Here is a 25,076-nt window from a genome sequence, read left to right on the forward strand (position 1 = left end):
TGCGGTGGAATTTACTTTTAATCTCTCCTCACATCATGGCCTTTTTAAATTGCTGGGAATGGAGTGGTGGCTGCGGGATGCCAGATTCGAGTAATGTCATGTAGTCCGTTGCTTCACACATTTCAAGCCTGGCTGACCGCTTTCATGGTATTTCCAATAAGGCAGCTTCTACATTTTGTCCTACTCTGAACTGTGATTGTATCCCCAGTGCACTCACTGTCTAAAGCCGGCTTCCCCAAACGCCAGCCCTCCAGATGTTGCTGAACTACAACTCCCATGATCCTCAGCCCACTTCATTCACAGAATCATGGGAGTTGTAGTTCAGCGACATCTGGAGGGCCGGAGTTTGGGGAAGCCTAGTCTAAAGCAAGTCCAATCACATTAAAACAGACTAATTCATGTTTCAATATAATTTTAATTTGTGACATTAAAAAAAAGCAAACATTTTCCCTTCAAATCAGATTCAGAGGTAAAAATGTATTTTACTTAATATTTACAACATTTACAGAGAAAAGGTGGAAAAAAGACCCTACACGGACCATTTAAAACATATCTTTTTCACGCTTCGACAGACAGCAATTTCCTTTCTTCCAGAAGCAAAGCATTCACTGCTTAAGCATTAAACCCATTTATAAATGAGATTTAATAGATCCATCAGCACAGTCTCTCCCTAATGGGAGGAGTGACATATATGCCACTTAATGGCATAACATGGGAGGAGGGCCCTTTTAAATCTGGCTGCAAATAAAGTGATGGGGGCAGTATTAGGAATTCAACTACTTTCACAACTCAAACTGAATGACCATTTGTAGGCTGCATTTCTAGACAAGTACATTTCAAGGATTCCTGTGTGTTGATTTTTTACACTGATATACAAAGATTGTGCAAATCTGTAGATCAAAAGGTAGGCTTTACATTTATAAGCCAATGGAAAATGTGCACCTTGCAGGTGCTGCATTATTGGCCATTAAACGGTTAATGAGATTGCTTCATGTGAATGTGCAACCTACCCAGAAGGGGAAAATCAAATAAAACACCAGGTTTGACATATCTATTGACCTATACATTTGGAAGTGATCTGGCGAGTGCAAGGAATACCCTATCCATTACCCCAATGGGTAGGCAACCTTTGCCACTCCTGAGGTTATGGACTACATCTCCCATAATGCTTTTGCAGCCATAATGCTGGCAAAACATCAGGGGGAGCTGTAGTCCACAATATGAAGAGTGTCAAAAGGTTGCCAAAGAAGCTGTGATGTTGGATATAGTTGGTTTTATACTTCTGCCACTAGAGGTCAGTGATCACCTCTCTACGCAACATCTTTCCATTATTTAAGAAAAAAAAATTCCCAAACTCGCTCCAAACAAATTGCAACAAAACCAAGCCATTCTCCCATAGTTCTACACGATGATGGCGATCCTCGATACTCGAGATGCTGCATTTTCCTGACTCCATTATGGTCGGTTGTGCATCCTGGAGGTGGAAATGGCCATAGCTGGAGTACTAAAGGCCAGACATCACTGATCTAAAATAATTCCAGAAGCACTAGCTAGTTTTAGGAACGGCTAATGCAAGCAGGAACGTTGGTCACCTTGCAGCCACATATGGAGCACATCGGTGGTGGGAAATGATTTAAAGTGCATAGATTTACCAGATTGTACTCTACGGAGAGCAAATTGCTCCGGGTTCTACCCGATCTAGAGCCCTCCTTGGGGATGGGCAGACAGCAACCAACTAAAGGCAATAAAGGATTGCAGGGAAAAATAAACAAAACAGTGATTTTATAAAAAGTTATTGTTACAGTTTATCTTTTTACAAAAGTTTCTCCTTTTTAAAACACTTTTCAGGCCATTAGCAAAAGGAAATCTTTGCTTTTGAAGAAAGGGAAAAAATACATTTAAATAATACACAGATACAAAAACTGATCAACAGGTAGAAACGGGCCTCTGGCATGAAAATATGACTTGGTATCATGTAAAATAAAGTGCATCTATACATGGTTAGCCAAATGACTGTTAAATGGATAGATGGCATTTTATTTTGACTTTGGGTGTTAATCCTTTAAATCTTTAACACAGAAGAATCTAGAAACATTGCTGCTTGAGAGGGTACCAGCACGTCCCACAAACACCGATGCGCAGGTACAAGTTAGGGTACACATGGATAAACGTGGGGCCACCACCCACATCAGGTAAGTAGAAGTAATATTTAATCTATCCATCTGCTGGTAATTAACAGAATGTATAGATTAAATGTTTATACCTATGTTAAGGAACTTGTCATCCACAGATTTGTGAAGTCAGTCCACTTGAAATAAGAAAAACAGTCTGAGTGGAACAAATATGAACAAGGAGGAATTTTTATACAGTATCTGTTGGAGAGTAATAAAATATACAAGTGCTCAAAATGGGTGTCACGTGCTTGAAGCCATTTTCCTTCTCTTCAGACGTTCTCTCCAATTATCGGGAAGGGCTTCAAAGTTTGCGTTCTTCTCAGCCAAGCCACTAAAAAAAAAAAAAAAAAGTTGGAAAGTTTATATTTACGTGGATACAAAGGAATTGAGTAAACGGTCATTCGCCTAGTGCACCACCCTTTTTGATATGTAGAGCTAAGCTAAAACCGTAGAAGTTGCAAGTAGATTTTATCAGCATTTTCCCAGCACAATGCATCCTATGTAACAAGTGCTCTAACAGCAGGTTTGAAGTCAAGCAATTGTATTTGTGCAAACTCTGCTGGACTAGCATTGTGTAATCCAGAGTCAATGGCAGATACAGGTTTGCCTAGTAGTGACTTGTCATTGGCACCGATTATATAACCTACTGTAATTCCAAAACAGGTATGTGTGGCAGATTTACAGCTTTAATTTTGTCTGAATACATCAGATTGCATGACATACTTTATACAGTAATGGGGCAAACTATACTGTTATTGAAATTTAACACCAACACAAGTAGTGCATACAATTCCTGATATGGCTTGATCTATATTAAAGGACCGCTATAGTGCCAGGAAAACAAACTCGTTTTCCTGGCACTATAGGGTCTTTAGGTCCCCCCCCTCCCTCAGGGTCCCACTCCCGCTGGGCTGAAGGGGGAGGAAGGGGTTAATCACCTACCTTTCTCCAGCGCCGGGCTCCCTCGGCGCTGGGGAAATTTCCCTCTTCCAATGTCAGCGCTGAAAGCGCATCAAGAGCCATGTGCGCAATCAGTCCATAGGAAAGCATTTCTCAATGCTTTCCTATGGACGTCAGCGTCTGCTCACTGTGATAAGCGCGGAACCGCCTCTAGCGGCTGTCAATGAGAGCCACTAGAGGCTGGATTAACCCTATTGTAAACATAGCCGGTTCTCTGAAACTGCTATGTTTTCAGCTGCAGGGTTAAAACTAGAGGGGCCTGGCACCCAGACCACTGAACTGAAGTGGTCTGTGTGCCTATAGTGGTCCTTTAAACAAAAAGCCGTGTTCAGTAAAGGAACACGGTTTAAAATAAATACAAAATCTCACTAGAACTTCGCTTTACTCCAGTGCAGAGACAACTTCTACACAGCAACCTCACCTGCCTACTCTAATGTCATTACACTTGACTACTGTCCAATCAAATGCTTCTCATAGAGAACATATGGTACCCGCACAGCTCCCATGCATGCACAAATCAAATACTACATCACGCATGTGTATGGTGTGAGTGTTCATGAGTACCAAGCTCACCATTTCAGGACATGCAGGTACGCTCACAGCAATATGCCTGTAAGGTCCGAAAAGACACATTCTGAGTGATAATGCTGAACAAAGTACCTGTGTAAAGGGGTGGCTGTGGCGGTTTACTAGGAAACCACTAGAAGTGCTACTACAGAACAGACAATGTGCTGTATCTCGTGTCAGAATACAGGAACTGGATATTTACACCAAAACCACTGCATAAAGATGTACTGGTTTTGGTGCTTAGACGGTCCATTTAACTTGCAATTTCCCATTTGTTCATATTATAAACACAATACATATTAATCTAAATCACATGACCTTCGTACCTGTTTAACTGCTGATTTTTCCAATCTTCAATGCGTTTCTGATTTGATACAGAACGATCCTCATCACTGGAACTGGACAGCTCCTCTTCATCCAGCTCTTTCTGTATGCTTTGCCATTTTTGGACTAAGGATGGCATTTTAACTTTACTCTTTTTAACCTATGAATGACAACCAAGCACAGACAAGATTATACAATTGTGAATAAAATTAAAAAAAGGGGGGCATAAAGTAAGCCTCTAGATGAAAAAGCAGTACCTTTTCTTTCTTGGTCTTTTTAGTTTTTTCTGTTTGTTGCTTGCTGGTAGCCACTGGAGCCGGTGGAGGGGGTTGCGGTTCTGGCACTACAGGCGTTGGGATAAGTGCATGTGGCATGACGTGGGGCATTGCTTGTAACATACTGTTTGGAATGGCATAGTCCAACGGGCTCATGACTACAGGGGACGGAACCTGGAGTGGAAGTCCCATATAATTGGCGGGGAGATTCATTGCGGTCATAGGTGGAGCTGAAAGAGGACACACTAATAAGCAGGTTTTACTAGGCTTCGCGGAGCAGACATACTCCAAATAAAACATTTTTCAGACCTAACAGCTCAATTTTAATTTCACTGAAATCGAACTAGATTAAGATATCGATATCTGTATGTCTCCCATAACTACATGTGCTACAATTTGATATTTTTTTTAGGGAATTTAGGGCTTAAAGGACCACTCTAGGCACCCAGACCACTTCAGCTTAATGAAGTGGTCTGGGTGCCAGGTCCAGCTAGGGTTAACTAATTGTTTTATAAACATAGCAGTTTCAGAGAAACTGCTATGTTTATCAATTAGTTAAGCCTTCCCCTATTTCCTCTAGTGGCTGTCTCATTGACAGCCGCTAGAGGCGCTTGCGTGATTCTCACTGTGAAAATCACAGTGAGAGCACGCAAGCGTCCATAGGAAAGCATTATGAATGCTTTCCTATGTGACCGGCTGAATGCGCGCGCAGCTCTTGCCGCGCGTGCGCATTCAGCCGACGGGGAGGAACGGAGGCGGAGAGGAGGAGGAGAGCTCCCCGCCCAGCGCTGGAAAAAGGTAAGTTTTACCCCTTTCCCCTTTCCAGAGCCGGGCGGGAGGGGGTCCCTGAGGGTGGGGGCACCCTCAGGGCACTCTAGTGCCAGAAAAACGAGTATGCTTTCCTGGCACTAGAGTGGTCCTTTAATTTAATAACCGTTACAAATTATTCAATACAGTTAGAGAATAAAACCCAACAACTTTCCAAATGATTTATCTACAAAAAATCCCATAGTCTTGAATGGTGGTTTCTAACAGTATTGAATAATTTGGAATGCTTGTGAGAGGCATTTTGTGAAGGTCAGAAAAGGATGTGGGCAGATTACTCTTCCTATTTTGTCCTTCCAGCACGCATTACATTATACCCGGCCCCCCATTAGAATTTCCTTTTTATGCAAGATTCCATTACAGTCTCACAGTCCAGATTAATTTTATTGTATATTTGCCTGAAGAGTTACAGTAAACCTCGTTTGAATGAAATAAAGTGACAAAATGAGGGGAAAAGGAAGAGACAACCTTTCACCTAACTGCAGTTTAGCAAAGCGGAATTTATAGCTGTAATACCCTTTACTGTGAGCCTACTCCTTTCTGATTTCCTTGTAAGTATGCCACGAGAATTTGATTACATTAAATCCTTATTTCACTCATTGACATGCAAATCAATTTATAACTTTTTTGAAATGCGTTCTTTATTTTTTTTTGGTATTCTGTCTCTCATTGTTAAAATACACCTACCATTAAAATTATAGACTGATCATTTCTCTGTCAGTAGACAAACGTTCAAAAGCAGCAGGGGATCAAATACTTTCCCTCCCCTCACTGTATCAAGAATAAGATAAGTGTGGGGAGCTGTCAGGTGTGTGCTTATTCACAGACCAAAATTAAATTTTTCTGGCTAAAAACAAGCAAAAAAACAAATGTAATAGACCATTTTAAAATGTGTCATTCCATTCATTTTGTTCCCTTAATGAGCATTTTAATTGGGAAGAAAAAGTAATTTCAGACCTGCTGGGAGGGATTGCTGAGAGTAGAGAACCGCACAGCTTCCAATGGTGACAGACTGCTCTGCAAACATGTCTGTTGCCTTCCTCTTAGACGTTTTACCAGAAACCGCAGGATCTCCTTTTATCTGGGAGAAAAATGAAGGGGGAGGGTGGGATAGTACATCAGAAAAGCTTCCTTTATTCTTCAACACAATGCAAGTTTATCACACCTTCAGCATAAGTATCAGCACACATGTTGGATCCTTAACCAAAGAAGAAAACCGTTCATATTTTAGCCATATATTCATTAGAACGGAATTGTGGAGCCTCTAAACATGTCACTTGCTCAAAATGATGCCAAGTAGAAGTATAGGGATCAAAGAGGCTAAGAGAGGTCTGATTGGGTTCAGTAAGAATTAAAGAAGTACAACCACCAAAACCGAGATCAATATTTAGAAAGCCTCAGTGAGAGTCTCCTTCATTCCTTAAAAAGATGCCTGACTGAGGAGCACCGATATGGTAAATGTCTGTTTCCATAAATTCCTATTACAATCTAAAAAGACAGGTATTTGCAATGTGCCAAGGTCAGCCTCTCTTTTGCTCACCTTGTGAACGGCGATTTCCGAGTGCAGCAATTTAGCATGCACTTCTTCTGTTCCTGGGGCTGGTGGTTCCCCATCATCTTCCTCCATTTCCACCTCTTGGATCTCTCCATCATCCAAAGGAGGAGGGGGAGGCGGTGGTGAAGGAGGTGGTGGTGGTGGCGGCGGAGGCGATTCAGGAGGTGGAGGGGGTGGTGGGGGTAATTCTAAAGGCAGGGGTGGTTGATGTATGTTCCAGTATTGTGTTACTTGTCCACTGGGCGGAACCACAGGCTTGACAGGGGTAATTTCTGAAAAATACAACATGAATTACAAACCAACATGAGCATAAAAAGGGATACACTAAGCATCATAATCACTACAGCTTACAGTAACTATGTATTGACCGTTGTATTACAAAAATACAACACGTTTGCAGTTCTTACAGTTTGTATCCAAAACACCCAAAGCCCACCCATCCTCTTCAGTACATAGATAAAATCATCGGAAATCTTACCTGCAATGGGTTCTGGCGGCTCAGGAGGAGGAGGAGGAGGTGGGGCACTTTCAAATTTATCCCTTTGAACCAGCTTAGAGACATCAGATTTATTTTGGGATGCAGCCCGCTCCTCTTCCTCGTCCACATCAGGAAACTCCCACTGAGATTGTCCAGTGTTTTCATTAAGATAGAAATAACGTCTATGATCCCTGAATCACAAAAACAGACACAGCTTTTAATTACTGCTCCTATACAGTCATCACCTTTGTTTTGTGCTCTCTCCTGTGGCTTTAATTTGGCTCACAGGAGGGAAACTTACAGAACATCTGCATTTAACAAAGAAAAATAAACCTCCTGCACAGGGCAGCTTGTCTAACACACTGTGTGAATGCAACCAAGCTCAATGCGTTAGACAAGTCTGTCCCATAACACTTTGACACTATAGAATTTAATTAAGGGCTGTCATTTCTTTTCTGTGTTTAATAAAAAGAGGGAGATTTTATGGTGGGAGAAAGATTAGTGATGTTGATGAAAGCACCATTTCTGGGGATGCCAAGCTCATGTTTGGCATCCACTATTAGATCCTCATTAGAGCAAACTAGGCATGTGTGTTTAGTTTCAGGGAGCTGAAAGATAAGAGTACATATCTTCGATTAAGTACAAGATAGAAAAGTAGAAAGAAAAAAGAAAAAAAAAAACAAACAAAGAATAAAAGTAACAAAAAAATAAAATAAAAACAAAAAAATGACAAAATAAAAAAATAAAAGACAAAATTTAAAAAGGAAATATTTCGGTCTGACCTGAGTCAGGAGAAAGTATCTTGCTCTTCGTTGACAGCTGTCGCCCTGAAGCTTCAGTTAACTTCATCGATGTTACACAGGAAATGTGGGGTCCAGACATCCTGAAATGTTCACAGAGCTCTCGCATGCGCTTCCCCCCTTATTCCCTCCCAGATCAATGCACTCAACACCAACTTTCTGTCCAATGAGGAAACTATGTATATGTACATTTACAGAAAAAAGCTTTTTGTTTTCTCCAATGTGCAGGGCCAAGCGCTGCATGTGCCGCAAGGTCTGCCCACCCAGAACCTAATGGCAGCAGCTTTCAGTCTCCAGACAGATGAGGTCGCGAGGTCAGGTGGTGATGTCACAAGTCATGTTTTGAGAGGTGAAAGGTGAAAAGTGGGGGGAAATTCGTACCTGTCCCAGTGGCAGGACCAGCCTTTAGGGGTGGCGTTAATTTCATACTGTTTTATTTGCTCTGTTGCATCTTGAAGTTTACGTTTCAGGTAGTGTCCGCTCAGTGCTCCTTCCCTCCAGTCTGAGATCCGAGTCTGGAAATAACCAGCAAACCATTAACACGTTATGGCAAACAGCGCATAGGATCAAATAAATAGGTTACCCAAAAATCACCAAGCAGCAACATAAAATACATTAAAAGAAAGTCGACACTTTTAGCTAATGGAATTCTTACCAAGATAAAAATAAAAAACTAGCACATTACACATTTTATTTTATTTATCCATGCGAAGCTTGCAGCCAATACAGGTAAATTAACATGTGAGACCGTCAGACACTCACCTCTGTCTGAAACAGGAGGACGTGAAAATTGGACACAGACTGCCTGTTAATTCCCAGAAATTCCAGTTTACTTATTAGGCCATTGGCCATCTCTCCAATTTGGAACTGTTAAAGAAAAAATTTAGATTAATTCAGGACAATTCTATCACCTCTTCCTTCCTTGGACAAGCTAACCACTGCAGCCTTTCCCTTAATTCAAGATTCCACCAGGTCTCATTAAACATGTCTACAGGTGGGTTTAGGCATTACTCCTGTACGGGGCCGGCACAAGCTGCAGGGCCCGCTGAGGTCTAGTTGAAGAGAAAGTATATCCCTCCCACCCCCACAACAGGGGTGATGGGTTGAGGCTCTTGGGGGCCCGCCACGGTTTATTCATTAACCTACTGGTGAATACAGAGAACTCCCCAACTGGTACACAACCATTCAGGAGCCCAGACAGCCATGGATTCCTTTCCTGGTGTCGCTACCTTGTTTATGAGCTGCAGTGCGTCTAAGCTCCTAATCTGCAATAAGAGGCCTATTCCCTTCCTTCTTCCTTGGCCAGCCTCAGCCTAGAGCAGTTCCCTGGCTGTGAGGGTGCAGGGCATTACTCCCATCATATCTTTTAGCTCCTGCCACACAGCATGGACTACACAAGAGGCTGGGCTGGAGGAACATCCCAGGCAAGAGCTCAGCAATGCTACAAAACGAGGTACGGCTGAGTGATAAATATGTTAAAAATAATAATTAAAGTGCATTTATAGTGCCTTGATGGAGGCAAGGATAAGGGTTTTGGGAAGGGGAAAACACGGGTAAGGGTTTGGAAAGTGAAACAAAATAAAAGTACACAGAAAGGGGAGGATTTGGAAACAATCACACACAACCCATAAAAATACACTACTCGCATACACTCAAACTGTATGTACACCCTCACGTGCTACACAAATGTCCTCTTACACACACAAAGTACAAAAATACCACAATGTATTACAAAACACTTTACACTTGTAAGCAACAACGATGACAGGAACACTCGGCATGTAAATTGGCCATCGGGCCCAGGGTCTAATTTGCCCAAACTGCTGTCAGTCCGGTCCTGTTTTCCTGTTGGACATATCCTGTGGAGTAGGACCCTTACTTGGGAGCAGTGCCAACACCCTTTCACTTCTCTGCGTGGCTGGGAGGAAGTGGCAACAGAGCACGCCCTCCCTGACACAGGGAACAATGAGAGAAAGGAGCCAGAACCCCGCACCAGGCACCACTGGAACTTGCGGAGCCATCGTCCTGCTCATTCCTGCAGACCCCCGGTCTTTCCACTGTTAAATATGGAGGATGAAGACTTGGAAGAACACAGATGGATGCAGAGTGGTGTGTGAGGTAAGAGGAGTACAGACAAAAGGTAGGTAAAATATTATATGTGAGCTTCCAGGGCCTTTTTTTGTGGAGGGGTAAAAAGTGAATGGGCGCGAGCCAGGTGTATGTTTACAATGTGTTATGTGGTGTAGGGAGTGGGGGGGGGGGGGGTATTTAAATTGTGGTGGAGGGGCATTAGGAAGGAAGGGGGTCCTGCCAGGGATATTTTTATTGTGGTGGGGGGCATTAGGAAGGAATGGAGTCCTGCCAGGGATATTTTTTTTGTGGTGGGGGGCATTAGGAAGGGAGAGGAGAGGGGGTCCTGCCAGGGATATTTTTATTGTAGTCGGGAGATAAAAGCAAAGTTGGCCACTCCATGGTTATTTTTACAATGGTGGAAAGTAAGATGGTTTCTATCTTTTTGGCACAATTGTTAAGGGTGGAGGTGGCAGTACAGCATGAGGAGGGGCCTGGCCAATGGAACAGTAAAAGGCCCAACGAGTTCTGATGGCAGCCCTGTCTGTCGATATATGATGCCAGAACACTGTAATCTCACAGCATTACCTTCAGATCATCACCTTCCTCCACCACTGGTTTGTGGAGATCGGTCACCTCTTCACTCTCTGGTTCTTTCACAGGCGCAATGCTCTCAGCAGCAAGTTCTGAAAAGGAAATCACATTTCTCACACAAAATTTTTTTTTATATATATATATATATATAAAAAAAAAACGTTTCCTTGCACTCACGCTATCTTGAATAATGCCGGGTGCATAAGTCAGCAGGCTGTTTTCATACAAAATATCCAAAATGATGGCTGCACTCCTCGGACTTCATTAAAATCCAAAAGATTTATTAGATATATATTAAAAATACGATCAACGTTTCAGCCCCACTGGAGAGTTTTCCTCAGGATCAAAAAAAAAAAAAAAAATCCTTAGGAAAGCCCTCCAGTGGGGCTGAAACGTTGATTACACTCTCAGTCTGAGTGATGTGTTCTTATTCTTTCTCCTGACACTATAAAGGCTATGAAATTAGTAAAGAAAAACTGAAAGTTTTAAGTCAAAAGGTCTCCACATTATGTTCTGTTTTTAGTAAATAAATATGATCAGATAGCATACAGTCCAATATAATCGTCCAACATTTAAATATCACAAACCACAGAATGTAAGGGAGAACAGACATAATTAACAGAACCCAAAGACCACAGAATATAAGGGAGAACAGACATAATTAACAGAACCCAAAGACCACAGAATATAAGGGAGAACAGACATAATTAACAGAACCCAAAGACCACAGAATATAAGGGAGAACAGACATAATTAACAGAACCCAAAGACCACAGAATATAAGGGAGAACAGACATAATTAACAGAACCCAAAGACCACAGAATATAAGGGAGAACAGACAATTAACAGAACCCAAAGACCACAGAATATAAGGGAGAACAGACATAATTAACAGAACCCAAAATATATAATGTAGGGAGCACTGGACAACTCTATTCTCTATAATAAAAAGGCTGAAAATGTGGTTTATTAGATCAAACGCTCACCGGTTTCAGGGGTGTCACGGCCGGTTTTACTGGAGCTGCGGCTGGCTGAATCAGGACTAGCTGTTGGAACAAACACCTTCCACTTGCTTTTAACGGGTGTTGCTTTCGGAGTTTCATCTGAATGGCTGAAGTCAGAGTGTGGACTGGACCCAGACACACTCGCATCTCCCTCCTCTAAAGCTCGGAGTTCAGCCTGATGCAGGGGGACAAAAAAATAAAAATATATAACTAAAGTGTAACCTGTAACGTCCCTCAAAACATCCATTTAACAATGATTCATTAAAATAAATCTCCATATTGCCTAAGAATGCAGATAATTCAATGGAATCAGCAGCTGTTTAATTCAAATTTGTTCTAGACATTGTTCTACACAAAACAATCTAGACATCGGTCAGTAATTCTAACAGTGCAGAAAATGTGTGTACCGTAAGGACACGTTAACAAAATTCTCAGGGTCACATTTTCATCAAATCGAGGGATGTGATTTTAACATGTATATAGCATACAAAATGTGAATTTTATTAAAGACACGGAGGCTCCTATTATGCTTCTCTTTCTTTAATTCTCCCTCAGCAGCGAAGAGAGATATATGCAAAAGAGATAAAAAAAAAAAGAACAAATAACATAAGCATATTGACAGTGCTATCATGGGTATCCACCCCCTTAGTATATAAGGTGTAGCACTTCCTGTTTCTTCCTCTTTCTTCGCTGCTCCCTCAGATAAGTACACTCTATTTTATTTATGGTGTGCTTTGGTGGGTTTTTAGCTTGTGACATCTTGTATTGATTTATATACTGTTGGGATATTCTCTTCCCGTTATCCCTTTATCCCACCTTTACATAGTTTTACTTGTTTATTTCATTTATTATTTCATTTATTATTATTTCCTAAGATATTTTATTGTGCTGTTACCTTTCACTGTGTGACCGGGCTGCCCTCAGTTCGCCCTCTGGGCGCTGCCGTTTTTTCTTTTCCCTCGCCCCCCCTCCGGGTGGGGCTCTCCCCCCGGTCACACACTACCGGGTTTCGCCGGCGGGGCTCGTCTAACACCCCCGCGGCGCTTCCCGGCACTATTTTCGTTGCCGCCGGCCGGATCTACTTTATCCGCGCGGCGGTTTCATTTCCCGCCGCTCGCAAGTAGCGCGCATGCGCAGTTTGCTCGCGGCGGCCATTTTTTCGGTTTCCGTCGCCGATTCAGGCGGCGGCCATTTTCTGTAGCGTGTTTCACGGATTTTGTTCCTCTCTCATCCTCAGACGGGTATAGTCTTTTCCTACCCTCTCTACATTGATATTACCCTCCATCTCACTATTTCCCATCCTGTATCTGGGTTAATCAATCCTGATACTGCCTGTTACTCATATTTCGTTTATTATTTTTCTTACTTGCACTCATTATCCACCATGCAATCTGGTGATAAGTTCCCTGGCAAACTTAGCCCACCTATGGCCAATACTAATCCTGACCCCCAGGTTGACCCTGGACTGATGGGCTCAGAGGAATTTCAATGCCTCCTGGACACCACCATGTCCAACTCTATCTCAAAAGCCATATCATCGGCCATGGGCGCTATGTCCTCTACCATATCAGACTCCATTGCACTTGCACTCAGGCAAGTACAGCCTCAATCTGCCCCGGCCTTGGCCCAGGCCCCCCCTGTAGGGACACTACCGGGGCGCAAATCATTGGGCAAACGCAAACACTCACAGGACCCCCCCCCCCACGCAGGTTGAACCTGCTCTGATTGACATGCCTCAGGCTGTCCAAGATGGCGCGCAACAACCGCGCAGTAGAGCTTCTGGGAGAGCTACGGCTACCAGAGACTGGAAACGGGCAAGAGCCCAAGATATTATGTCTGACTCAGACGAGGAGGGGGATGAAGGGTCTGACGTCCCGTACTCAGACCCGTACGAGGACGAGCTCTCAGAGGGTGAAAGCCTCCAGGGAAAACAATTCCCTTTAACGCCAACACGTGCCTTGGCACATTCAGGGACGACCGGGGCAGATACTGAACACGACCCTAAAGAGGTTCCGCTTTTCGACCCGGACAACCTGAGACACCCACGCTCTGCTGAGTGGGAACCCTCCGAACATATCGCCCAATATCTGGCCCTCAGGGTGCGTAAGTCCCTCTCTCAAGAGGGCCGTAATAAATTGAGAGCAGAATGCCCCCGACCCATAATTCCTGATGCTGTGGCAAAAACCCCAGAAGTGGACCCCCAGATAGCCCAGTTTCTGGCCAAGACAGGGTGGAAACCTAAAAGGGGACTAGACTATTCCCTCCGTAACTGTCAGGACAAGTTCCTCGACACCCTGGGTCCCGTTACGAAACTTTATGAGATGCTGGAGGCAGCTCAGTCGGGTGAGGCATCATTAGACTTTGAGGTGGCATTTGGCTGGCTCCAACGCCTGGTCTGCATGATCGGCAACGCCAATACCGCCATGTCCACGGAGCGCAGGAAGGCTATCCTGCTGAAAATTGAGCCTAAACTGGCTAGCATGGCCTCCTCTGAACCAGGGGCCGCAGCTAAGGGTCTGCTATTTGGCGACTCCTTCGTCAAGGATCTGGGCTCCTATGTAAAAACCTTCACAGCCCTTGACAAAGCCCAGTCATCTATAAAGAGGGTCTTCCACCAAAAGGTTTTCGGTGGGGCCGGGAGAGGTAGGAGCCGTCTACCCGGCCGCAACCCCCGAGGTTTCTCCAGACCGGGCAGAGGCTCCTTCAACACACAGAGGCAGAGCCAGGAGCGTTCCTATACACCATTCTTCCCCTCTCGAGGAAGGGCTTGGAATGCCCGCGGCGGCAGAGGTACAACCCCAGGAAAACGCCCTTATGGTGAGTACGATTTTTCCCCATTTTTCCCATATAAATGTGGGGGGCAGGTTGGCTTTGTTCACACAGACTTGGGCCACTATCACATCCGACAGCTGGGTGTTACAGACTGTAGAGGGTTACCACCTAGAACTGACGGGTCTTCCCTTTCAGGACTCCCCTCCAAGGGTGCCTCACATGCCACAGTCACACCGCGACCTCATCTCCGCAGAGATAGAGGTCCTTCACAACAAAAATGCCATAGAGGAAATCCCTCTAGATACCCCAGGTTTTGTAAGCAACCTGTTTTTGGTACCAAAGAAAGGCGGGGGTGTCCGCCCGGTTATCAACCTAAGACCCCTCAATGCCTTTATCCGATACCATCATTTCAAAATGGAGGGCATACACTGCCTCCGAGACCTCCTTCTCCCAGGAGACTGGATGGTGAAACTCGATCTGCAAGATGCATATCTTACGATCCCGATAACTCCTACACACAGGAACCTATTACAGTTCCAATGGGACACAAGGAAGTGGCGCTTCCGCTGCCTTCCCTTTGGTCTATCCTCCGCCCCCTGGTGCTTTACGAAAGTATTGAAACCAGTGGTTACATTCCTCAGATTACACGGAATTCGTCTCATCATCTACCTAGACGATATCCTCATACTGTCAGAAACGAGATCCCTTCTACTATCACATCTGTCGTGGACTCTGCACCTCCTACAGAACCTAGGCTTCCTAGTGAATTGGGAGAAATCGGTACTACAACCATCTCAGCAGATGGAATTCCTGGGATTCCGAGTCGATTCGGTACAACAAATTCTATGTCTCCCTGCGGACAAGATGTCCAGCATCAAGAAGGAGATCAGGAAGATAAGACACCGTCCAAATATCTCCCTGAGACAACTAGCCCGAGTAATCGGATTACTAGCGGCCTCCATACAGGCGATCTTCCCGGGACCACTCCACTATCGGGCGTTACGGCGCCTGAAAGCTTCTTGCCTACGGAACGGGCAGTCGTACGAGTCCAACATCACTCTAGACGAGGAATCCAAGGAGGAGTTGGACTGGTGGTTGACCCACATGGAAGCATGGAACGGACGAGCGATCTTCGGTTCCACTCCGGATATAATAATAGAGTCGGATGCGAGCTTACATGGCTGGGGCGCGCGCTGCGGCTCCATCTCCACAGGAGGCAGATGGTCAGTAGACGAATCCTTCCTCCACATAAACTCACTGGAACTACTGGCAGCCTCATTTGCCATACGCAGCCTCACTCCCAGGAGCGTCTCTTGCTCAATCCTCCTCAAGTTGGACAATATCTCGGCGGTCAGGTACATAAACCATCTGGGAGGTACCAAATCACGCATCCTGGCGGTTTTAGCTCGAGACTTCTGGCATTACTGCTTACAAAACAATGTGTCGGTGACCGCGGAGCACATACCAGGCCTAGACAATTACGCCGCGGACTGGAACTCCAGATACCTGAGGGATCTGGGGGATTGGAGACTTCAACCGAAGGTCTTTTCCAAGATCGCACGGCTATGGGGTCCATTGAGTGTGGATCTCTTTGCATCCAGACTGAACACACAACTTCCTCAAATTTTCAGCTGGCGACCGGATCCGGAAGCCTTGGCAACAGATGCTTTTCTTCAAGACTGGACCGGGGGACGAGCATACGCCTTTCCCCCGTTCAACCTGATTGCTCGGACTCTGGCGTACATCCGACGGTTCAAAGCAACAGTAGTCTTGATAACACCATGCTGGAGATCTCAACCCTGGTTCCCTCACCTTCTGGAAATGGCAATCGATTTCCCACATCTACTGCCGGATCACACGTCCCTGTTAACCAATCCGGATGGGGAGAACCACGACCTGATAGAACGGGGAGTACTCCGTCTCATGGCATGGCTCCTTTCAGGGGACCCTGGGAAATCACGGAAGTTTCGAGAACAACTACCCAACTCTTGGCGAACGCATGGGCACCAGGAACTCGGCGCACATATGCTGCGGCATGGAGAGTTTGGTCCGATTGGTGCCTGGAAAAATCAGTGGATCCCATATCAGCTCCTGTGAAGACAGTACTAGACTTTCTCACTCATTTATTCGAATCGGGCAAGGCGTTCCGTACAGTCAACATCTACAGATCGACTATCTCGGCTGGTCACGATAATGTAGACGGAAGTCCTCTCGGACAGAACCCCCTGATCTGTCGCCTGCTCAAAGGCATACGTTTTGCACGGCCTCCAAAATCCAGATACGGGTCCTTTTGGGATGTCAACATTGTGTTCAAATTCTTAGAAGAGTGGCCCGACAACTCGGCACTATCACTTAAACATTTGTCTGCTAAATTGCTCATGATTTTATGCTTACTATCCTGTAAACGAGTATCAGATGTACGAGCCTTAGACTGGCAAGCCCGCACATTCACCCCGGAGGGGGTGTCATTTGATATTTCACGAAGAACTAAATCAGCGACTAAGCATGTTTTCTATCCACGCCTCCCGAACCAACAGAAGCTGTGCCCAGTACTGTGCTTGAAAGAATACGAATCCCGTACTTCTTCCCTCCGACCACCAAACGAAGGCCCGTTGTTTATTTCCCTGAAGAGACCGCACCTCCCGGTATCTACACCTACGCTTGCCCGTTGGGCCAAGTGGTTATTAGCTTCAGCAGGGATAGACGTAACAGTTTTCTCGGCCCACTCGGTGAGAGGCGCTATGGCTTCTAAAGCATCGACGATAGGATGTCGATTAGAGGATATCCTGAAGGCCGCAGACTGGTCTACGGAATCCACATTCCGGAATTTCTACTTTAAACCAATCCAACATTTTTCGGAAAGAGTTATTGCTCAGCTTTGAAAGAGCATAATAGGAGCCTCCGTGTCTTTAATAAAATTCCTAGATTTTACTATTAACATGACGTAAAGTCATGATTTTATTAAAGACACGGAGGCGAGTATTATTCCCTTCCCGCCCTCCCTGGGTGGAGGGATTGGATTTGCAAGGATATCGACCTCAAGCGGATGTAACCGTAAGTTCAACTGCATTTTACAGGTTTTTCCTACATCCTTCAGGTAAGTGGCTCTACGTGCTACTGTGGATATAATCTGATAGATATCTTATGTTTGACGTCATGACGATAATGCTGTACACATTAATTATAACTGTTGTGGGGGTATATGATACAACCAGTCATCAACCGAATATTACCATATTTTCTCCTTTCATTTTAGCCTGAATTATACTGTCATGGTGTTGAAGTACCGTTACTAAGTTCTACAGTCCATCATCAAAGAATGGAATTTTGACTACCGCCCACTGTTCCTGTTCGGGCCAAGTTTATCGTTCAGTTATGGATCTGGTCTTCGGATCGCAGAAGAAAGAGGAAGAAACAGGAAGTGCTACACCTTATATACTAAGGGGGTGGATACCCATGATAGCACTGTCAATATGCTTATGTTATTTGTTCTTTTTTTTTTTATCTCTTTTGCATATATCTCTCTTCGCTGCTGAGGGAGAATTAAAGAAAGAGAAGCATAATACTCGCCTCCGTGTCTTTAATAAAATCATGACTTTACGTCATGTTAATAGTAAAATCTAGGAATTTTTTATTTTTTTTTACCCAAAATACAGTGCTACATAAATGACTATTTCATGAATAATGTAATGTATAATAACTACTTAAAGGGACTCTCCAGAGCCCCACTCCCTCCCACTCCCCATCCCAAGTTGCTGAAGGTGTTAAAACCCCTTCAGTGACTTACCGGAGTCCAGCGCTGATGTCCCTCGGCGCTGGGTCAGGCTCCGCCTACACTCCTCCCCGCAGACGTCAGCCAGCAGGGGAGACCTAATGCGCACGCTCGGCGATGGCCGCCCACGGCGCATTAGACCTCCCCATAGGAAAGCATCATTCAATTATTTCCTATGGGGATTTTGGCGATGCTGGAGGTCCTCACAAAGCCTGAGCGTCCAGCGTCGTATAACATGCTTTTCGTGTTCTAAGAACACGGAAGTCCCTCTAGTGGCTGTCTATCAGACAGGACTTATCCCGCAAGGTAATTATTGCAGTTTATAAAAAGGGTGATGGGAGTTGGCATCCAGACCACTCCAATGGGCAGAAGTGGTCTGGGTGCCTGGAGTGTCCCTTTAAGCCTTAAACATATATTTCTAATTACCATTAAACACGTCAAATAAAATAAACTTAAAATATAAAGCAAAAGCAAGACAACTTGGAGAGTGACAAAAAAACCAACAAAAACACTCACTTTCTTCCTTTCCAAGACCATCTCCAGCTCTAGGGTGTCTTGTTCTTCCATCTCTTCTTCATCGCTCTCTCCTGATTGGACCGTGCTGCAAACATCATCTTGCCCAGTCTCGTCTGCACATGTAGCTAAGCAGCTATCTGCACCAACAGCAGCTGCCGCCTCCCCCTCGTCTTCTGAAGCTCCTTCGCCGACATCCTCTTTGCATATGACTCTCCTTCGCCAGCGTTCCTCTTCCTCTTTCACAGCCTCTGGCAAAAGTGGAGCAAGTAGAGACGCAGCAACACCCACCTTCTCTTCTTCCTTGTTGGAAAGGGCCTGGACAGCCTCATTCACATCCTGAAAATAGAAAGTATGCCCATAAAGGCTTGTCAAAGATCGCTCACGTTTGCAATAACCTGACATAATTCACATGTACGCAAAGGCAGCCGTAAAGAGAAAGATGAGGAACCATTGAAAGGGCAGAGATTTGAGATTTATTTTTTTTGGTGGCATTTCCCAATATGATTAAAAGGTCAGCAAGATTCATGGATTCAATGGATGGATCCCTCACAGGGATGATTTAAAGGGACACTTCAGACTCCTAAATCCCTTTAGCTTGCTGAAGTGCTTTATTTGTGAACAGTGTGTATTTTTCCCCATGTTACAAAAGGTGCAGATTTCAATAACAATTGACACGATTATAAATTAACCCTGTTACACCTCCCTGGCAGTCAGACAAAACAGTCCGGTTTCTTCCTGGTAGTTAAGCCCTGTGGAGCTAAACTCAAGAGGTGGGGAATTGCTAAATACTGAATGTAGGAAAATGGAAATGTATTTGCAAAACGAAAGCTGCAATATATTTTCTGACCCAAATGCAATAAACTTTATCATTTCATCATTTAGTGAATAAATCCTACAGGCAGTGAACCCTAGAAACATGAAATTAAAGTAATGCCAAAGTGAATGAGAACTTCGACATGCTACTGCTCACCCCTGGGGAATCCTTGACATTCCCCCCGAAGCTATGCTTCAGAGCCAACATCCAATTGCAGTTAAAGGGAAATTATAGTGCTAGGAATACAAAGTTGCATTCCTAGCAACCTATAGTGCCCCCCTCCCTCGCTTCCCCTCCAGCAGTGCAGAATGAGTTAAAAAAAACAAACAAAACAACCTTGTTACTTACCCGAATCCAATGCCCATGTCCCTCGGTGCTGGTTCAGGCTACGCCTCGACCTCTCCCAACATCAGCTAGCTCCACGATTGCATTAGGACTACACCATAGGAAAACATTGAACCAATGCTTGAATCATGCAAAGCGCGAGGACATCCAGGGTCAGGTAGGCGACCAAAAGTCACCTAACGACCCAGAAATGCAGGTCTAGAGGTGGAGTTAACGCTGCAATGTAATTATTGCAGTTTCTCAGGGTTAAACTGACAGGGGCCAGCACACAGACCTCTTCAATGAGCTGAAGTGGTTTGGGTGCCAATAGTGTCCCTTTAATTAGGTCTGAACTCGGGCTAGAGATATTGACAATTTAAACTGAATACAAAATTTGAAAATCACATACAGGGTCTTACACTGGGCAGGGATTGTCTACAAAGAAAGGCACTCACCTTCTTTACATCTTTTTTGGAAATCACTGGTAAGCTACTAGTGCTTGTAACCAAAACTTCTTCCTTTGCCTCAGAAAAGGACTCTGCGGTAACAATCGTGTGTAAAGAAGTACCGTCTGTAGCAGTTCTGGAAATAAAACACACACCATGAGCTAAAACTGAAGCTATGTTAGCAGACAGAGCTTCCATCTGCCCAGTCCACCCATATCTTACATACCCCTGAGCTCCCTGGACTTGAGTAGCCAGATCTTGGGGTAGCTCCCACATCACTTCATTGGTCTGAGTGTTCCAATAGTAATAACAACCCGTGTTCTCATCCCACACTTCTTGCCAATCCCCCATCTCAACACCAACTAGACAAAAACAAAAGCACATGTTTTATTAAACACCAAAACGTGTCAGGTACAGCCAGAAAGCAAACGTTCACATTACTGCAAAACATAGAAAAGCATATCATACGATCAATAGATTTTTTAAAAGGTGAGATATATATGCAAACAGTAGAATTAAAAGGGAGTAAAACAGTATGTAACGGACAAACATAACTGATTGATTAAGTGTGTTGGTAAGCGTGCGATTATTATGGGGAATGTTTAATAGGGTTAATAGAATGATTAATAATACACAAAGAATTACATTTCAGTAAGTGAATGGGGTAGGGATGAAGTAACCTGGATATGGCAATGTGTTAAAGAGATGTGAGGCAACTTGGACAGTCCAAACTTTCAAAAAAAGGGGACAAATAGGTTTGCACTGAGCAATAGAGCAGAGCTGTTAAAACGGAGCACAGTGTGGAGGGTTTGTGAGCGTGAGACGTTTGCATATCATATTTGATAAGATGGAAAGTGTGTAGGATTATCAGGTTTAACAGTCAAAAAAAAAAAAACAGCACTCACCTCCGGTTAGCGAACACTGAGTATCATATCTCCATGCCTCCCCTGCCAAAGCCGATTCTGCGCCATTATGTGCACTAGATGACACTGAATTACTGTCCTTTGGATCTGGTCTTGGTGGCGTAGGGGGAGGAATCAAAGAAGCAACAACTGCTTCGCCATCTGGTGCAGAAGGAGCTGTGATAGCATCGATTTCCTGAAAAAATGGCACAGAAACAGATAAGACTTCACAGACAGCTTCAATCATATTTTAAGAAGGGATTCTGGCGAAAATATTTATATATAAAAAAAAAAAAAAACTTTATGTGCAAATATATAAACAGTATTTTTTGTCGTGCATAGATTATACATGTTACATTTAAGCTAGCAATGCCACAACAGCTGGTGCCAGAGTTTCAACATACATATAAAGACCGTTGTATGGCATGAAGAACTGTGCACATTTTTTAAAGTAATAAAGAGTAAGCAGCAATGTGTTGCTGGAAGACACGGTTTGCGGTGGTTTTTGGCGTGCAAATTAGTCAGATTACCGGTCTCGGCCCGGAGCTCGGGCAGCATGCAATCAGCCAGTTCAGCAGTCAGGCTCCGCCTCCCATACACAGAATTATTAACAGCTAAAAAGTGCAAGTGCAATCCAAATGGGGTATATTTACTTCATAATGCATATGACCACTCACAAATTTAAATATATATTAAAAAAATGAAAGAAAGACACCAAGGAGACAGTCCCTATACATTACAGAATATTTTACAATAAATCCACTATATACACAAACAATATGTGATAGTGAGAGTGTGTAGCGCTTAGTAATTATCACTTACTCCCCCGTAATTTCTTAAGGGTGTGTAAGATGTCTGGGTAGTATTGGATCCGTTTGCTGTATGCTCATCAAAGAGTGGAGAGTAAGTGATAATTACTAAGCGCTACACACTCTCACTATCACATACTGTTTATGTATATAGTGGATTTATTGTATTATAATAGGATTGGAGAGTTCCTATTTTTGTGTGGGAGCTGCTGCACTAAGAGCACCTTATTTTGGAGTTTGTTTTAAGCGCCTGTTAACACAGATTATTTTGTATACTTGTTATTACAGAATATTTAGTGTAGAGTACAGCACAATTTGAAATAGCTTTGCCCTTAAGGGCCACTTATCTCCAGATAGGCTCCTTCTTTAAATGTTCATTAGATCACCAGTTCGGTTTAAGGTAAGATACAATCCTGCAATCAGGAAATAATGTGGCAAAGGGTTCTACTAACTGGAATTACAAGAGCCATCTGTATGCGACGCGTTCTCTATTCACAGGTGCTCTCTCAAGTGCACTTACACTGTTTATATATTTGCACCGTTCCTCACAGTTTTAACCCCTTAAGGACCAAACTTCTGGAATAAAAGGTAATCACCACATGTCATGTGTCCTTAAGGGGTTAAATGACACCGAACACTGGTTATGGAGTACTTGAGCATATTTTAAATGCATTTAGAACACAAAATCACAAACATTTTGTGTGTGTATATATACACACACACACACACAAAAGAAAATCATTGTTTTAAAAACCTGTTTCTTGTAAAATTGCAAATCCATATAAAGATGTTAAATTTAAACATTTTATATTTCCATATTAGTGTTGAACAGTTAGATCATAATAGTTTGAATATTTTGGGTGCAAAAAAAAATAAAAAATGCTCTAACCGCCATAAAATTAGCCAGAGTACTGTCGATGTCTGATGAGGTGTTGGCCTTTGGAGCAGTTCCCACAGTAGGCTTATCGGGGACATCATCTTCATCACTGTCTGTGTAAGCACCAAGAAGGCAAAGCCCCCCTAAACAAGAAGAAAAAAAAAAAAAACAGCACAAAGAAATTACTTTTGTCCCAAGGTAATAAATAATACTACACTATAAAAATCACAGATGTAAAGGATTCATCTTAGACTGACTGCTTATTTGGGATATGCCATCTATTAAAGAAGTTTGGCAATGAATACATTTATAATTTCCCCAATTTGTGGAAACTAACAGCAAGGAGGAACATGGCCGTAAGTCACAAAGAATGACACTTCGATGCTAAACATCACAATAGCGCAACGTCAAAAGTTCCACAAAGCTGCAATTGATGTTAGGACTTCCAACAGGAAATTCCTTTTTTTTAAATCACCACACCGATGCATCGCCTAGGGTAAAAGTCATGCAACTGGGAAATGACACATTTTAGGTCAAATAGCTTAACTAGAAAGATTATTCAACAAAGTTTTGTTATTTTAACATAAGAATTTATATCCCACGATCAATTCTCAGGCTACGTAACACTGCTAGACTCCGGATTAGTAAAAATGATATGAATAAAACAAATAAAAAAAAAAAAAGCAATCTCTCACAACCTGGTGGGTTTACAAATGGAACTGCTAAACGGTGGGAAGAAGCTCCCACAACTGCATTGGCCATGGATCGAGAGTCCATTTACAGGACCCTTTTATGTGGCATGCCGCAGCCTAATGGCCAGTTCTAAATATTGATAAGACATTCACGTCATACTTTTGTTTTTGAAGAATGGTGCAAAACCCAGCTACAGTAAGCTGAAGACTTGCAAAACCAAATTCCAAAAGGACTAAAGCAGTTCTGAATGTAAACGGCAGCATACTGCTTACTGGGTCTTTCATAAGAAAAGATTTAAGCTTTTTATTATTTGCCCACTTCCTGTAAATGGCCAGGTAATTTTCAGTAGTTTGAGCTGGGCCTTTTTAAAAAAAAAAAACACAAGTTTTAACCCTTACGTGATTTTGCCATCCAGCACTTAATTGCTGTTATGCATCTGCACTGAAAAAATTGCAAAGCTTTGTTCAATTTCTTGAAACTATACAAATGGTGGTAATGATAATAATGTCTACCTGTCTGTTTCACCACAGCAGCCTGCAATTCTGCAGTACCACCACCTGGGGGTACAAGAACTTTATGGGACTCAGCATCATCTGTCAAAGAAAAATATATGGAAAGATTAGGATGCATGATCACATCCGACAAAACAACAACTTACTTTACTTTTAACCGCAGGTTAGCGAGACAAAAAAAATAATAAAGGAAAGGATCCAGAGGTACACTATAGAGTTTTGTATCCCTAATGCTATAGCGTTTATTTAACGCTGAAAGGACGTCTCCAGAGGACTCCACACACTATAGCCATGTCTACCAGATAAAGCAGTTACAGGGTAGTAGTGTCTCTTTAAAGTGAATTTCTCTTAAACTCTGCATGCAATCTTAGAAGAACAAAAACATACCAGAAATTAATCTCAGCTTTTAGATAAACACATTTGGGTGTTGTTTTAAAGAACCACTATAGTGCCAGGAAAACATACTCGTTTCCTGGCACTATAGTGCCCTCAGGGTGCCCCCACCCTCAGGGCCCCCCTCCCGCCGGGCTCTAGGGCGTGGAAGGGGTTAAATTTACCTCTTTTTCCAGCGCCGGGCAGGGGACTGTCCTCCTCCTCGTCACAAGAGCCGCGCACGCATACAGCCAGTCCATAGGAAAGAATTCTCAATGCTTTCCTACGGACGCTGGCGTCTTCTCACTGTGAAAATCACAGTGAGAAGCGCGGAAGAGCCTCTTGCGCCTGTCAATGAGACAGCCAGTAGAGGCTGGATTAACCCTATTATAAACATAGCAGTTTCTATGCAACTGCTATGTTTATAGAAGAAAGGGTTAATCCTAGCTGGACCTGGCACCCAGACCACTTCATTAAGCTGAAGTGGTCTGGGTGCCTATAGTGGTCCTTCAACTTTGAATGTTGCCGTTTCGCAAATAAACTAGAGAGCAAAATGGATGCACTATCAAAAGAACGATACGACTGACTCTTTCGTAAACCAAAATGAGAACTACATATATAAATAACTGGTCCCTGTTTC

At 43.5% G+C, this 25,076-nt stretch overlaps 1 protein-coding gene across 1 annotated transcript in view; it reads right to left on the bottom strand.

Annotated features, from left to right (window-relative positions):
* Nucleotides 1-1,777: 1,777 nt before the first annotated feature.
* Nucleotides 1,778-25,076, bottom strand: part of FNBP4 (formin binding protein 4) — a 31,990-nt gene continuing 8,691 nt past the window's right edge. The window contains exons 2-17 of the mRNA XM_063438047.1: nt 24,065-24,145; nt 22,872-23,002; nt 21,177-21,369; nt 20,498-20,633; nt 20,281-20,407; nt 18,688-19,023; nt 11,610-11,802; nt 10,617-10,714; nt 8,721-8,825; nt 8,340-8,473; nt 7,159-7,349; nt 6,666-6,952; nt 6,083-6,206; nt 4,283-4,530; nt 4,028-4,185; nt 1,778-2,505 (exon numbers count right to left, since the gene is read on the bottom strand). Of these exons, the coding sequence (XP_063294117.1) occupies nt 2,415-2,505; nt 4,028-4,185; nt 4,283-4,530; nt 6,083-6,206; nt 6,666-6,952; nt 7,159-7,349; nt 8,340-8,473; nt 8,721-8,825; nt 10,617-10,714; nt 11,610-11,802; nt 18,688-19,023; nt 20,281-20,407; nt 20,498-20,633; nt 21,177-21,369; nt 22,872-23,002; nt 24,065-24,145 (2,633 nt within the window). The 3' untranslated portion in view covers nt 1,778-2,414. The remainder of the gene's footprint in view (nt 2,506-4,027; nt 4,186-4,282; nt 4,531-6,082; nt 6,207-6,665; nt 6,953-7,158; nt 7,350-8,339; nt 8,474-8,720; nt 8,826-10,616; nt 10,715-11,609; nt 11,803-18,687; nt 19,024-20,280; nt 20,408-20,497; nt 20,634-21,176; nt 21,370-22,871; nt 23,003-24,064; nt 24,146-25,076) is intronic.

The sequence above is a fragment of the Pelobates fuscus genome, chromosome 12 (assembly GCF_036172605.1).
Source record: "Pelobates fuscus isolate aPelFus1 chromosome 12, aPelFus1.pri, whole genome shotgun sequence".
Classification (NCBI taxonomy): Eukaryota; Metazoa; Chordata; class Amphibia; order Anura; family Pelobatidae; genus Pelobates; species Pelobates fuscus.